This window comes from Cuculus canorus, chromosome 6, assembly GCF_017976375.1.
Source record: "Cuculus canorus isolate bCucCan1 chromosome 6, bCucCan1.pri, whole genome shotgun sequence".
NCBI classification, from domain to species: Eukaryota; Metazoa; Chordata; class Aves; order Cuculiformes; family Cuculidae; genus Cuculus; species Cuculus canorus.
In genome coordinates, this window is record NC_071406.1 from 8,093,160 (window position 1) to 8,108,098 (window position 14,939).

Sequence of the window (14,939 nt, forward strand, 5' to 3'; positions counted from 1 at the left end):
CTCCATACAACAAAGCAATTAAACAGGCCAGTAGGTATTACTTCAGTACTATGTGACAGCTACAGGATCATGGTTTAAACCATGACAACCCCATTCTAATGGAGAATTAGGATCCAAGCGGACACCACAAATTCTGCTGGATTTGGAAATTCTGGAAATTCTGATCTTCTAGCTGCTGTTCTGCCAAGCTCCCTTCTCACGCTTCTTTGCAGCTTTCTTTCGTGGAGTTCAAAACATCACTGTATCAAGGTCTCCCCTCAGCCTCTTCTTCTCTAGGCTAAACAAGTACCAGGGGAAGTTGAGACTGGACATTAGAATCATAGAATAGTTTGAACTGGAAAGGACCTTAAAGATCATCTAGTTCCAAGCCCCCTGCCATGGGCAGGGACATCCCATTAGATCAGGCTGCCCAACACCCCATCCAACTTGGCCTTGAATACCTCCAGGCATGGGGCAGCCACAACTTCCCTGGGCAACCTGTGCCAGTGCCTCCCCACTCTCATGGTGAAGAAATTCCTCCTTTTGTCTAGTCTAGATCTGCCCCTCTCCAATTTATATCCATTACCCCTTGTCCTACAAGCCTTTGTAAACAGCCCCTCCCCAGCTTTCTTGTAGCCTCTTCAGGTACTGGAAAGTCACTATAAGCTCTCCTTGGAGCCTTCTCTTTTCCAGGCTGAACAAGCCCAACTCTCTCAGCCTGTCCTTGTACGGGAGGTGCTCCAGCCCTTGGATAATCTTTGTAGCCCTGCTCTGGACCTGTTCCAACAGCTCCATATCCTTCTTGCGTTGAGGATTCCAGAATTGGACTCAATACTCCAGAAGAGATCTCACAATAGAGGAATAGAGGGGCAGAATCACCTTCCTCCCTTTTTTGGGGGAAAAATTTATTCACCGAAAAGGTTCTTGGGCACTGGCAGAGGATGCCCAGAGAGGTGGCTGAATCCCCATCCCTGGAGGTGTTTAAAAGATGGGCAGATGAAGTGCTCAGGGATATGATTTAATCATAGAACCACAGAACCATTTGGTTGGAAAAGACCTTTGAGATCACCAACCCCAACTGTATCTGTCCACCATATCCCTCAGCAGCAGACTGCCAGGTTTAGCAGCTGGACTCGACCCTCGAATACTGTGTTCAATTCCTGGCCCCTCACTACAAGAAGGATGTTGAGGCTCTGGACTGTCCCCAGAGAAGAGCAATGAAGTTGGTGAAGAGGCTGGAGAGCAAGTCTTACGAGGAGTGGTTGAGGGAACTGGGGTTGTTTAGCCTGGAGAAGAGGAGGCTGAGGGGAGACCTTATGGGGTTGGAACTACATGATCTGTAAGGTCCCTTCCAGCCCTAACTATTCTACGATCCTATACAGGTATAAACTGGAGAGGGGCAGATTTAGACTAGACATCAGGAAGAATTTCTTCACCATGAGAGTGGTGAAGCACTGGCACAGGTTGTCCAGGGAAGCTGTGGCTGCCCCATCCCTGGAGGTGTTCACGGCCAGGTTGGATGGGGCTTTGGGCAGCCTGATCCAGTGGGATGTGTCCCTGCCCATGGCAGGGGGTTGGAACTGGATGGGCTTTAAGGCCCTTTCCAACCCAAACTATTCTATGATTCCTTATTGCTCTCTAGAACTACCTGAAGGGAGGCTGTAGAAAGCCATGTGCTGACCTCTTCTCCAAAGTGACAGGTGATAGGACAGTGTGGAATGGCCTCAAGCTGCGCCAGGGGAAGTTTAGATTGGACATAAGGAAAAATTTCTTCGGAGAAGTGGTTTTCAAGCACTGGCAGAGGCTGTCCAGGGAGGTGGTGGAGTCCCCGTCCCTGGAGGTGTTTACAAGACAGGTAGACGAGGTGCTCAGGGACGCGGTTTAGTGGCAGATCGGAACGGTGGGTTTCGGTGATCCAAGATCTTTTCCAACCTGGTGACTGAACGATCTCGAAGGTCCCCTCCCGCCCGGCGCTCTCAGGCCGGTGTCTCGGCGGGGCAGACAAAGCCGCCGCCCCTGCCCGAGCCCCGCTGCCGGCGGATTTGCCGGAGCCATTCACTCATTCATTCCCTCATTGACTCGCGCCGGCCGCGCTGGCGGCAGATGGGCTGGCTCTGACAGCCCCGCTCCTCCGGGGGGCCCGGGCTCTCCCCGCCCCGAACCAAAGTGCCACCGCGGGCTCTCGTCGCTTCGCCCTCCCCTCCCCGAGGCACATGCTCGGCGGCAGCGGAGGGAGAAGCAGCGGAACAAAGCGGCGGGGCGGGGGGCGGCGGCGGGGGAGGCTCGGCCGGGACGCGCTGCCCCCGCCCGCCGCACCATGCCCCGCGCCGCCGCAGGTAAGAGCCCGGCAGCCTCCCCTCCCTCACCTGCCCGCCCCGACGACGTCTCCTCCCCCTTTTCCCCGGCTTCCCCCGCCGCTCCCCCGCCCCGGGGCTGCGCGGGGACGGGCGGGGGGAGGCACCTGCAGCCGCTCCACGCCCCGCAAGGAGGGAGGACGGGAGCCCGGGGGTGCCCGGCGGCCTCAGCGGGACGGGGGAGCTCCGCGGGGGAGGAGGACGCGCTGCCCGGGATGGACGAGACCCGCAGGAGCCCCGCATCCCAGCACCACTCCAGCCCCGCATCCCAGCTCCGCATCCCCGCACCACCCCAGCCCCGCATCCCAGCCCCGCATCCCCGCACCACCCCAGCTCCGCACCACCCTAGCCTCGCATCGCAGTCCCACCCCACCTTGGCCCCGCACCCCGGCCCCGCAGCGCCCCAGGCAGCGGGCAGAGCGCTGCAGGCGTTTATCCCTCCTTTCCCCCCGGGAGCCGCAGGGAGGAAGCCCGCAGTGCCTGCGTGGAGCCCTGTTGCTTCAGAGGCAGCGGATCCCCTCCCTGTGCGGTGGCTCGGGCAGGAGCATCCTAACGAGCTTCAGTGCTGGCTCCTTTTGATTCCTGTTTGTTTAAGGATTGACTCTTCCACGTTGCCCACATCACCGGGAGGAGGTGGTGCTGATGGAAGAAGGGCAGTAGGCAGAAGAGAGGTCTTTTTGTTAAAGTAGACAAAGCGATAGGATACAGAGTAAAAGCAGGTCACCGAGTGACCCGCGGCTCTCCAGCCAGGCGCTCCATTGTTGGTTCTGGTGGCTTTGGTAGGATGTTAGATCCGCTGTCCATCTTCTGAGGTGGGTTTGCCTAGAAGATGACTGATTTATGGTAGAGTAAGTGTGACTGGGCCTGTGTTTTCCTTTAGGAAAAAAGCAGAGCTTCGTAAACGTTACATCGTTGCTAACCTTATGTATGTGCAATTATTCTTCTCTATGTAATGACATATAATTGACTCCCGAATTGAAATGGTTCGTAGGCATCCACTGTAACCTTTTGCATCCCTTAAGAATTGATATTCCAGATAAACCCCTTGTTTATCATTAGAGAGCTAGCAAAGTTTTTAACAAGAGAAGTAACAATAAATAGGAGGGTGATTTACATCTAAGGGATTGACTGTATACATCACGGGGTTGCAGATAAGCTATGTAAGTAAACAGAAGCGCAGGGCTCTGTCATTGTGCACGGCTATGGAGATGTCATGGGACTTTTTTGCTAGTTAATAGCATAAGGCTTCGTGGGAACTGTTTGATCTGCAGGACTTTTGCTTGGCAGTAGTTTACTTAAGGTTATTACACTCTGTTTGGAGACTTGTATTTGCTAGTCATTATTGCATTCTTAGCTGCAGGCTTCCCAGAGTTACAGGTTAGTAGGTCAATAAAAATTGCACTGAAATCCTGGAATGGGCAGGCTGGATTTTTACATGTGGTTGGGGAATAACTACGCGGTGATCATAATGCTGAGGAATTTATTCCGGTGAATTTTGATGCTGGTCATTGGTGAAGAACCAAAAATACTTTGAATACCACAAATGTTTTTCCATTTCTTTTTAAAAAAGGAAACAAATCGTATAAGCTAAATACAGTATTCCCTTTGAGGATAAAGTGACCAGTACTTGAATCAACCCTTAGTTGAATTTACTGTGACTTAGTTCCTTTTACTGGTGAGCGCTGGGATTAATGCCACTGGCATTGGATGAGGCTTGCCAGTAGCAAGAATAAAAACATCATCAGGTCTTTGCTGTAGATTTACATGTTTCTTTTCCAGCCTGAAATTTGCTTTGCTCTGCAGGGTAACAGTATGAAAAAAGCACATTATTAGATTGCCGTTGCATTAAAAATACTCTAATAAAATTTTCAGTCATCCAGGTTAAAGCGCTTGCAGAACTTGTGACCCAGTGGATTTTAGACATGTGGAACAGAAGCAGAGCCAGAGTTTGTGCTGTGCCTGTCTAAAGCTCCGCTTCTTCCCAGAGCGGCTGCAGCGTGCAGTGTAATCCCCATTCCGCCAAATCCTGAAAACTGGTGATTGACTGTGTACATGGAGCAGTTCCATTCATGTCACAGGGTACAATTTACGCGGTTAAAGTGAGCCATATGGTGCGTCCCCCTCCAGCGCAGTGGTGTGCTGATCATTAAGGATGGTCTGGAAGCTCGGTGCAGAGCTCTGATGGAAAAATGAAACAGATCAGGGTGGTTTTAGCATCTCTCGTGAAGTTTCCTCTTTCACTGAACGTTGTGGACGGGAACTTTATATCCTTTAGGTCAGAAAGATTGTATGTTGTACTTCTGAGCTTTTTCAGTCTGGTCTTTTTGTACCTTGGTGTATTTAGGGAGTTTCCTAGGAATAACATTTGCGCTTCTGCCTTTTCTTACCTGCATCTTTGCTGTTAATTGCTTGCACCACTTATTGAAAAGTTTTTCCTGCTGGAAGAAATCTTCTTAACCTTCCTTCTTGTAGTAAATATTAATGGTTAATATTAAATACTACTCCCTTTTTGTAGTAAATATTAATGGTTAACTTCAATTCTGTGCTATGTAAGGGTAGTTACAACTGTTGTAGAGCATTACTACTACACCACTGCTTGATTCTGCTAGATAAATCCCGACACGGATAAGCTGGGCAGAAGCAGCCAGGTGTTCTGCATAAATCCACTTCTTATACTGATTAATCATCCATTTAAGACCCTAATTTTCCAACCACTTAGACACCTGTTTAACCTTAGAGTTACAGCATTGAAATAGATAGTCTGCTCTGTGTGTAAACTTAAGCAGGTGTGTAGTTGTTCACAGGATTAAAGCTTGCAAAGAGGTGCTGTGTGAAACCACTCCAAACAATCCAAACTCCTTTTACTTTGCTCCTTTTCTCAGGGATTCTGGTAGGTAGCTGCTTTATACTTTAGTGGCTTGGGTAAATGTAATTACAGAGTGTGATGGAGTTGACTTGGGATTGGTATTTAAGATGTGGGAATTGTGTTTCTGCTTTTGGTTAATGTTTCCACAGAGGTTTGAGGCCACTTTTTCTACCTGAAACTGGGAGTGTTGAGGTGGTGGTGTTGAGGTTGTGAGAGCACTAATACATGATCGCCAGTGCTCAGGAAAAAAGATGCTGAAAAGGCAATTTTAATAATATTCATGTGAAAATATCATCCGGAAGCCTGCTAGGTTTTGCATTTATGCCTCTATTCTGAAGGAGGTCTGGAGGGATTACTACAGCAAAATTCTGTTTATTGTTTCTAACTCTATGATATTTAGATCTTGTGTAATGGAAACTCCTAGGAATAACCAAAAAATTGGTAATAATCAGATATTAGATGATGAATACAGTCCCAAGCTGATGTGGATGGAATTAAAAAAAAATATTTTTTTTTCTTAAAATGTATTTTCAAATTATTTAAACATTAAGAGAAAGACTAGGTGTTCTGTCAGCAAGACTCATATGTGCCAAATTCTTCTAAAAGTCAGAGACCCTGCAGTTCTCTAGTTCTTTGAGAACTTATTTTTCTTCTACACTTATCTCTTGAATTGAAAAGGAGAAGGTTTCTTTTCAGGAGAGAATCTTTAAAATACAGAAATTAATAGCTCATGAAGGAGAGTCAAGTACTTCTACCTATTTTACCGTGGTGTGTGACTGACAGTTCACATCCGAAATATAAATTATTACTGAGAATAATCAGATCGCAAGTGAGATCAGGAAGGAAAAACTGAGACATGCTGTATGCTATGAAAGAACAAAAAGAAACTTTCTTCTTTTCCCCACTTCTATTAGAATTTCTTTTAAATCCGTGTGGTTCTGAGTGTCTGAACTAAACATTTACCAGTTCCTTTCCATGTGCATCTTTGTTCCATCTTCTAATAACTTTCCTTGCATTGTGTATAAACCCCTTTAAATAGACTCTTGGCTCCTGGTGGCCTGTGTTGTTCTAAACAGACAATGCAGCTGCTCTCTCATTATGTTCACTTCAATCCTTTGGACTTTTCAGTTCTTCTCTGTGCCAAGATTTTGCCCATGTTGTTGGTCTAAGCCACTACAGGAAGCTAAAATCCTTATCCCATTGCATATTTGATGATAATAAAGTTACTTGTGACTGAGTATACCCCTTCTATATTCTGAGTGATTCTATTTTTCTGAAGATGCGCTATATTCTTTAAGCTTTTAGAATGCTAATTTCAGGTTTTGTTGCCATAAGTAGAGTAATTTCTGTGGCAGCAGACAACCTTTACAGAACTTTTCTGCTATTTCTTTCCCTTTTTCCTTTGTTCAATTAATTGTCTGTGTACCTCTTCTCCATGCCTACTATGTATGTCTCCGTTCCAGCATATGTTCCTAGTGTAACATATAAAAGCCAACTTGCAGTTTGTAAAACGATGACCCTGGTGACTTGCTGCAACCTCAAGAGTAGCTGTGTCCTGAATAAGAATATAGCTGTGTGAAATGTGACGCATCATCCCTGGAGGACTTCAAGGCCAGGTTGATTGAGGCTTTGAGCAACCTAATCCAGTGGAAGATGTCTCTGCCCATATCAGGGGGGTTGGAACTAGATGATCTTTAAGATCCTTTCCAACTCAAACCATTCCATGATTCTGTGATTCCGAGTGGCTGTTGAAAATCAGGTTGAGTCATAATCATTCCCATTGGTGTTAATGGGAATCTGACATGCCAGCTTTCAAGCACAGAAAAATACTTTTTGATGTAAATAGCACGTGTGGTAATGCAGGGGACTGCTGGAAATGCCTTTGGTATCTAAGTTCTAGATGGTATTTGTAGTTTATGTAGCAGGAACAGTTTTGTTCTATGTTTTATGCAGGGTTCTCTCCCGTGTAACATTGGCTTTACTACTACTGCCCAAGCTGGTATCTTGTAGATGAATAAGTTAGCATCAGTATCCAGTCGTATTTTTTTCAGAATCATCTAATGTAAATGAGTAATTACAGTGTTGTAGTATTCTGCTATGGTTTGATTTCTACGTTTTTTTTTAAACTCTGTTGTTAAAATAAGTATATTTACTTTTGTGTTGGCATTGTGGTAGGGGCTTCACCAAGGGCTCAATAGGTTCATTGGTATTACCAACTGATGTGATACAAGTGAGGAAAGAACTTGATTATTTGCTGCAGTCCTTTGTATGGTCCAGGACCACACCTCCACTTTGTCTCCCAGTTGGCCTGAAAGATTGCAATGGTTTTATCCTAGGCACACACCAAGGATTCAACTGCTAGGACACCTTCATCTGCATTGTATCTGGGGTACTTTGGTTATCATCCTGATGCACAGCTGCAGGGAGGAATCTAGAAGATGGTGTGCTACAAGACCTTAAATGTCAATGCAAGACAAGTTTTCACCTAAAAAGTGCCCTCAGCACAGTGAATTATGAGTGCAAATGGACTGAGTGAATTAAAGCATGATCAGAAAATATGACTGGCTCCAAAACCTCACAATGTGTGTGTGAAAGGTCAGCAAGTGATCAGGGGAGTAGATTAGAGAGTACAAGGAAAAAGGCGGGAACGTTGGTCAGAGAACCGGAGTACATTTCTTTTGAAGTCAAGACTTCTGTTTGTTCTCAAAGTTCAACGTTCTCGCAGGATCCGATGTCCCTCAAAACCACTAAGACTGCTATGGCTGTCATTGTGTCTTACAAGTCTATATCTGACTACTTGATAACAGGAGCCTACAAATGCTGATGTCTCCTAACTTGTAAGCATGAACTGCCTGCATCCGAATTCCATATCTGAAAACCGGAACGCCCCAAAACATCCTAAGGTTTCCAGCTCTGGACTCCATATAAAGAAGCTCCTAGTCTGAGCTAGGATTTGTGGGACTTCATGGTTCCCTGATGAGGAGCTAGAAGTTAGTTCCTGAAGAGTCCAGCCTCATAGAGGGTTGAACACTGGTTCTGATATTTTGCTAGGAAAGACATGGGTGACAAAGGGTAAGACCGTGTTGGATTTTGATTTACTTCCTCTTGAAAGAAAATGGTAAAGTTGTGTTCAGGAAGACAACTGCAGGTTTGCAGGAATTAACGAAAGGTAGAAAATACCGAACTGTAAAGGGATGTTCTATTAAGTTTGAAAAGCTACATTAGGAAAGTGAATAGAAAAATATTGTATTGTAACAGCCTGCCAAGTCTTGAGATTTGTGATACAGATGTTACAAAGGAGGAGTGGAGAAATTGGGATCAGTAACAGCATGTATTTCAGTAAGGGAGGAAACCAACTTGTAAAACTAGAGGAGAGCAAGTGTGTTAGTAACAAATGTTAGAAGTCTTTTGTTTTACTGGAACTTGTTCTCTGGTGTGGAGATATTTGCGTCAAAGAAAGGATCAAATATTCCACAGCCAGTTAAAAATATTTTTGATAAAAGCTAACGCTGTCACTCTTTGGTGTAGTATGCACTTAACATAAAGCAAATGATGGCAGTGGTCCCTGATCTATTTACTTCATAGAGTGATGAAAACATGTTTGGGTGTTTATTGTGCATTTTATTGGCTGATTTGGGATTTGGTGCTAGGGCGAAGGTTGGATAGATTGAGGTGTATCAAAATGTGAGTTTCTCTCTCCCTGGTCATGTAAAGGCTTTTCTAAGAAAGATATTTATAGCAGTGCTTAGATAAATATTACTAGAGTCTGGATTAATCTCCTTAACATCTTCACTCAGTAGTGGTGTAGCTATGATAGGCTTAAGGACGATAAGCAAGACAGGGTTTTCAGTCATGGGTGTCTCTTATGAGATTAACATGGGAAAAAAAGTCAGGCTTTTGGCACATAAGCCCTATTGTCTGTCCTTTCAGTTCTGTTAATCTCCTCCTTTTTTATGATGGCAGCATGGACCACATATTTTTGAGTCAGTTCCAAGTTAGTTGAAACATAACCTGCTTTGTTTAGTAGTAGCTGGATCAAACCTCAGCGTGAGGCACACAATGAATAGTTCTGGTGTGTTTTGCTGCAGTCTTAAACTGATAAGTCTGTGTAAAGGCAGTCAGTAAATTAAGGAGAACTATTGTTACATCTAAAATATAACCTATAGTTGCAGTCAGGCATGGCATCAGGAGGTTCTAAGTGGGGTATGACCCTCTTCCCTCCAGTCCTCTCAATCAGTATTTCAGATGCAGAGCTAGTTCTACAGCTGGGTGTCTACACCATTGGCGTATACAGATCATTACTGAATTTCTCTCTGCCTTCAGAAAAAAATCCCCATTGGCTTTTTTTTTGTTTTTTGTTTGGGTTTTTTTTTACAGTGGTATTATGAAATAATCAGTGAGGTCTGGGTAGGAAACGTGGAAGTTCCTTTCCCATATGGCGAGACGAGCAGTCAACCCATGAAACAATTTAGATTAAGGCTGCAGTGAAGGTCTTAATTTATTTCTTTGACTGCCTAATATGCAGTCCAACTGAATATGTATTTCAGAGAGACTGCATCTGCTGCTTTATAGAGAAAGCTGCTTGACATGGTACTATTCAAAAGAAGTGCTTCTTAAAAAGAAGGAAGGACATTCATTGTTACATCGTTAACAAATATAGCTCAAAAATCTACTTTTCTCTAATAACAGAAAGCTTTCATCTGTGGAAAGTGAGGCGACACCTGAAAGATCAGTGAAGGTAGTAGTTAAGGTTACGAGGAGACAGAGTGAGGTGGCAGAGCAATGCTGCGTGGGCTTTCCCTGGGGCTGCCCCTGGGAAGCTCTGGCACCTCTGCCTGTCTACCCTGAAGGAATGGCTGTACGACCCTGATGAGGGATGTGCAGGGGTTAGAATTCAATTGTTGGTTGTGAGTGAGAGAAAATGCAGTAAAGAATGTGGTCATGACCTGCTTTTCTATTTATAATAATCCCTGTTGGTTTAATGGCTTAAAAATAGCATGTTTAGCTTCAATTTAAAATTAGTTGCCCAATGCAGTAGTTGGTTTAGGGAAGCGCATCTCCAGCAGGCAAAAGGGAGCTACACCAACACAGGCCTGTGCGAATCCGGACTCTCTAAGCTCTTACAAGCAGATCCTTTTGAGGTACAGAGGAAATGAAACATAACTTCTCTGTGGAAGTAGTGGATAGAAGGCCATGAATAACGGTGATGGTAATCGGAGTTAAATGAAACTTCAAAGTTTCTTGGGTATGTTAGGCACATGCCTTGCTCTTTAGTTATCTTCTGCTGATAGACTTTTTTTTGAATGCAACCACGACTGCCTTATGGATGCTCGGTGGTTACCTGGATAACTGCCTAACAGCCACCCCAGTGCCTCATTTGGTACATAGGTCTGTGAATTGTACACTTAGGTTTGTTTTTTTGTAGTGGGCTTTGAAGTAGCAATGTTTCAAGACAGATCCTTCAAAATGTTGCTTTACAATAGCCCTCAGTAGACCCACACCCGGCTAGTGTCATATGACATTGGGGAGAATTTGGCTCTCGATTGTGTGAAAACCTGATCTATATAGTTCTGTCCTGCGTGGGGAGTCTCCATAAGCCATTTAATTAAGACTTGCTGGCGTGGGCAGAATTTTTCCAGAAAAACTGGAGAAAGGTACCACAATGTCACAAAATCATAAGGTTGAGCGGAATACCAGCCTCTGTAAAGATGGAAATATAAGTATACTTGAGGTGTGTGTGTGCTGTGGCTTCCTTATAGGTACGTGTCTTGATGACTGAAATCTTTCAATACATTCTGGATGAAAGACATATTTCTTCAGAAGTTTGAAAGCTTCATTGATTACCTGTGATTGCTGTTCTGCAGGAACTCTTCTGTGGTTGGTGATGGAAGTTTCCACATGCATTTACAGTAGCCAACTTCTGGCTCATTTTTGTCTTCCCTTTTGAGGGAAAAAACTTAATAATCTCTCAGTGTTCATAAAAAATGATTTTGTCAGACTGTATTAGAAACCACAGCTTTTATTCAGGCTGGCTATATGGGATAAAACCCTTCCAAAAGGGTAGGAGTTTCAGCTAGTAAAATGTGACAGTTAAATAAGATTAGATATTTCCTCCTTGGCTGCAAGTATTTGTCTGAGGATAAGAGTAAATTACTGCTATCATGATAATTAGCAAAATATTTTTTAAGAAATGGATAATTTGCACATTGATGTTTTTATATCTTGTCTAGTTTCATATGTTTTAGATGTCCTTTGTTACAGGTTATCATAATAATTATCAATACGAGCACAGTTCATAAGGCTCTTTATTATAGGAGTCTGTGATAGTACTGTAATGTCGTATCAGCTTTGCTCACAACCAAATCAATGAATATTTTGCTCTAGCTAACCTGCAGCAACCTTGTAGAGGTTGACGATTAAGACTGATGCCACTGACTAACCCAGTGAAAGTAGCATTTTGATTTTTTTGTGTTGTACTGGGATGAAGGCCAGTTGGCCTCTAAAGATAGTTTCCATAGCTACTGTCCTACAGAGAAAGAAAATGCTGCCGCAGCATTTTTCCTTTGGGCCTTTATAGTTTTTATGCAAGCTGTCAGGACAATTAATTTTCATCAGATGTGTTGGTTATTAGCTGTTGAAAGCAGGGGGTCATGGGTGGGTACATATGATGAAAAAAAGCATTAAACTAAGTAAAACATCAAGAGATTTCTTTATGTACACAATATGAATGCGTTTCAGATTTACAAAATCCCATTACTGCAGCATCTGATATGCCAGAATGCAATCTACGCTCAAAAGACGGGGTCCTGAAACTGCTCAACTTCATTTCTGAGAACGAGCAAGCTTGGCATTGACTTTCACCGTTGCTTCCTGTTGGATGTTGTGATCTAGACTTTTTAATTCCTTTTAAAAATGAAATGGAAAAATATCCCACAAACTCCTACCTGTCAGAAAAGCTCTCAAACTTTCCCTGGGTTAAAATTAAAACAACTTTTTGTGCCTTTTATGTACAGAAGAGCATAAAAAGGTCAGTAAATACTGTGACAGTACGTTGTGTAAAAAGAAGCATTGAGTATGAGATTATTTCTTGAGGTTAGCATGGGTAATGTCTTCATTTTACTCTGCAGTGTGGCTTCAGGGCACACCATTTCGAAGTTGAGGCTGGTTCTGGCAGTCGTTAACTTGTGATTATATTACCAACTCAAACTGCACATTTCCCGTAGATCGCTGAGGCAGAAATAAGTATTTGAGTACTCAGATCATAATATTTGAGCAATTTGTGTAAATTTATGACACCTTTTCTCATTCTCTGTGTGTAAAGTGATGGAAGGAGCTCTGTTTGCTCTTTGTAGTTATGGATCCATCTGCTGCTACCGTGCTCTCAAACAGCCACCATGCTCTAAACTCTTCAGAGATCTCTGTGCCAGCTCTTGCTCCTGAGGTTTGTCCTCTCTGTGCTGTCTAGGGATGGTGTGCAGGTGTTATTATGTGGTCTTTGACCATAATACTGGAAAGGAGGTTGTAGTGAGATGTGTGCTGTCTCTTTTACCAAGTAACAAGTGACAAGATGAGAGGAAACGGCCGCAGGCTGCGCCAGTAGAGGTTTAGATTGGCTATTAGAAAAAAAAATCTTTACTGAAAGAGTGGTGAAGCACTGGAACAGTCTGCCCAGGGAAGTAATGGAGTCTCCTTCCTTGGAGGTGTTCAAAAATAGAACAGATGTGGCTCTTTGGGACATGTTTTAGTAGGCATGGTAGTGTTGGGCTGACGACTGGACTGGATGATCTTAGTGGTCTTTTCCAACCTTAATAATTCTATCATTCTATAGTTATTGACTTCAGGGTTAAACCGAGTTTGCTTAGGAGAACCATCACTGAAACGTGTGTATTAGAGTTGGTGAAAACTTGTTGGCTTCAGCAATGTAAAAATATGAGTGGAAACGTGGTGTGCTTTGAGAACTAGAAAAAGAGAGGATGTGGAAGAAATAAAATGTAGAAATAGAGAAGATGGGCATTGGGAAGTACAATTAAATAGGTGAAAGCATGGTCCTATCCTTCAGAATGGCCATTTGATGGTTGGCTAGCAAACTCCTGGGAAAATCCTCTGACTGCTAAGGAAGGGGCAGTTTTACAACCTGAAAATAAAACCTGCCTTCAGAGTGTCTGGAGGCCTAATAAATTAAATCTCTGAAGCATCAGAGGGGCATTTTCTTCCTCTTCCTCTATAGCAGAACTGTACCTGTCTGATTTTTGGCTGCCCGGTTAGGCACTAGCGAAAGAGACTGTATGTGCCCGAGGCTGCTGGAGCTCTCATTGCCAGGATGGCAGGAGTTCAGGAGCCTGCAGGGTGCTGGGATGGTAATAATGAAGAGCTCAGCTGGAGGATTGGGGCCGAGGCTGCAGGAATGTCCTGCTGGTCCGGCCTGAAGTGATTTCTAAATCCTGCTGATCTCTGGCTCTAGCTATCCTGCTCCGTCGTTGTCCGTCTCTTAAAAATACGGGCTAGTTATTTGTCTGTGGTAACTCAGCTGATTAAATACATGCCAGTAGAAATGGGCTGACTGAAGGCAGCCATCTGGCTGCCTTTTTGAAGTGTTTAATTGCTGCTTGGTACGATGGGCATCATCTTCTAGGCTTTTAAGTACTTTTCTTCGTTGATACCTTTGACACTGTGAGGTACTTGGGTGCATTTACTTGGAAACATTTTCCTCGTAAAAGGAAAGTCAGTTGGTGTTGTTGCAGGGAATGTTCTAAAAGATATCAGTGTTATTAAAGAAAAAACATCTTTAAGAAGCCTCGTAAAGCATGACCTGTATATAGGGGAAAATAGAAATGATTCAGGATCTGTCTGGAAAATAGTTTTCGCTATCTGCCACTTGCAGTTCTGAAGCCTTGGATTTTTGAGTAAAGCTTTAGATTTTAGAGATGCAGACAGAAATATTGCCTATAAACAGGTAAAGTTCTTTTATAATGTTTTCACTAGACCTTAGTGGGGGAAATTACCTGTTAAAATATGACCTCATGTACCTTTAGAGTTTCTTTTCCTGCATCTGAGGTTGCGAAAAAAGCACGAGTATGTTGCTGCAGGAGAAGAATCGGAGATCACTCAGAGCTGGGCTAGTAGTTAGTTTACTGAGTTCTAATCAGTAGATTTAGGTATGTAAATTGTTTCATCAGTACAGTAGATTGGCAGTCAGTAATACTTACTACATTTAAATTATTGCTTAAGCTTATTATATCTCTTAAACGTTACATGCATGCAAAAAATATCATTTACCAGCCTGTTGATGGCCAATGTCAGGTAAGGGGTCTCTCCGCCTCGAGGGGTGACCCTGAGAGGCATCCCTACTCCTGGGGAGATCCCCAGCGCACAGCCAGCTGCCATGGGGAGAGCTCAGCTGCCCCTCATGGCTCCAGAGATTTATAGCATGAAGTGGTTGACTTGTAGTCAGATTTTCTGCTGTGTTAATGTAGTTTTGGCCACCTATCTGCCCAGTCTCCAACCAAACCATTTTTTTTGGACTTCTAACCGATAGCCTCATGCGATAGGATTAACTTTGCTTAAGCCTGCTTTCTGAGCATCTGCCCAGACGGAAGATCGGTTCTTTCAAACAGGGGGGAGGGTATTCGTCACATATGCTAACTAAAATGATTTTCACTTTAGCAAGAAGCTGTATAATCACTTAGCACACTGGGAGGCTGTGTGGATGCCAAGTGAGAACTTCGTAGGCAGAGGCTGGC

The 14,939-nt window shown here is 43.9% G+C and overlaps 1 protein-coding gene across 2 annotated transcripts in view; it reads left to right on the forward strand.

Annotated features, from left to right (window-relative positions):
- The window catches only part of NCKAP5 (NCK associated protein 5), a 426,805-nt gene that overhangs the window by 176,811 nt on the left and 235,055 nt on the right, over nucleotides 1-14,939 (forward strand). Inside the window, exon 1 of one of the 2 annotated variants that reach the window (XM_054069950.1) lies at nucleotides 1,907-2,315. The exons of the other annotated variant lie outside the window; for it this stretch is intronic. Coding sequence (XP_053925925.1) covers nucleotides 2,297-2,315 — 19 coding nt within the window. The 5' untranslated portion in view covers nucleotides 1,907-2,296. Of the gene's footprint in view, nucleotides 1-1,906; nucleotides 2,316-14,939 lie in introns of those variants that run through there. 2 annotated transcript variants of the gene reach the window in all.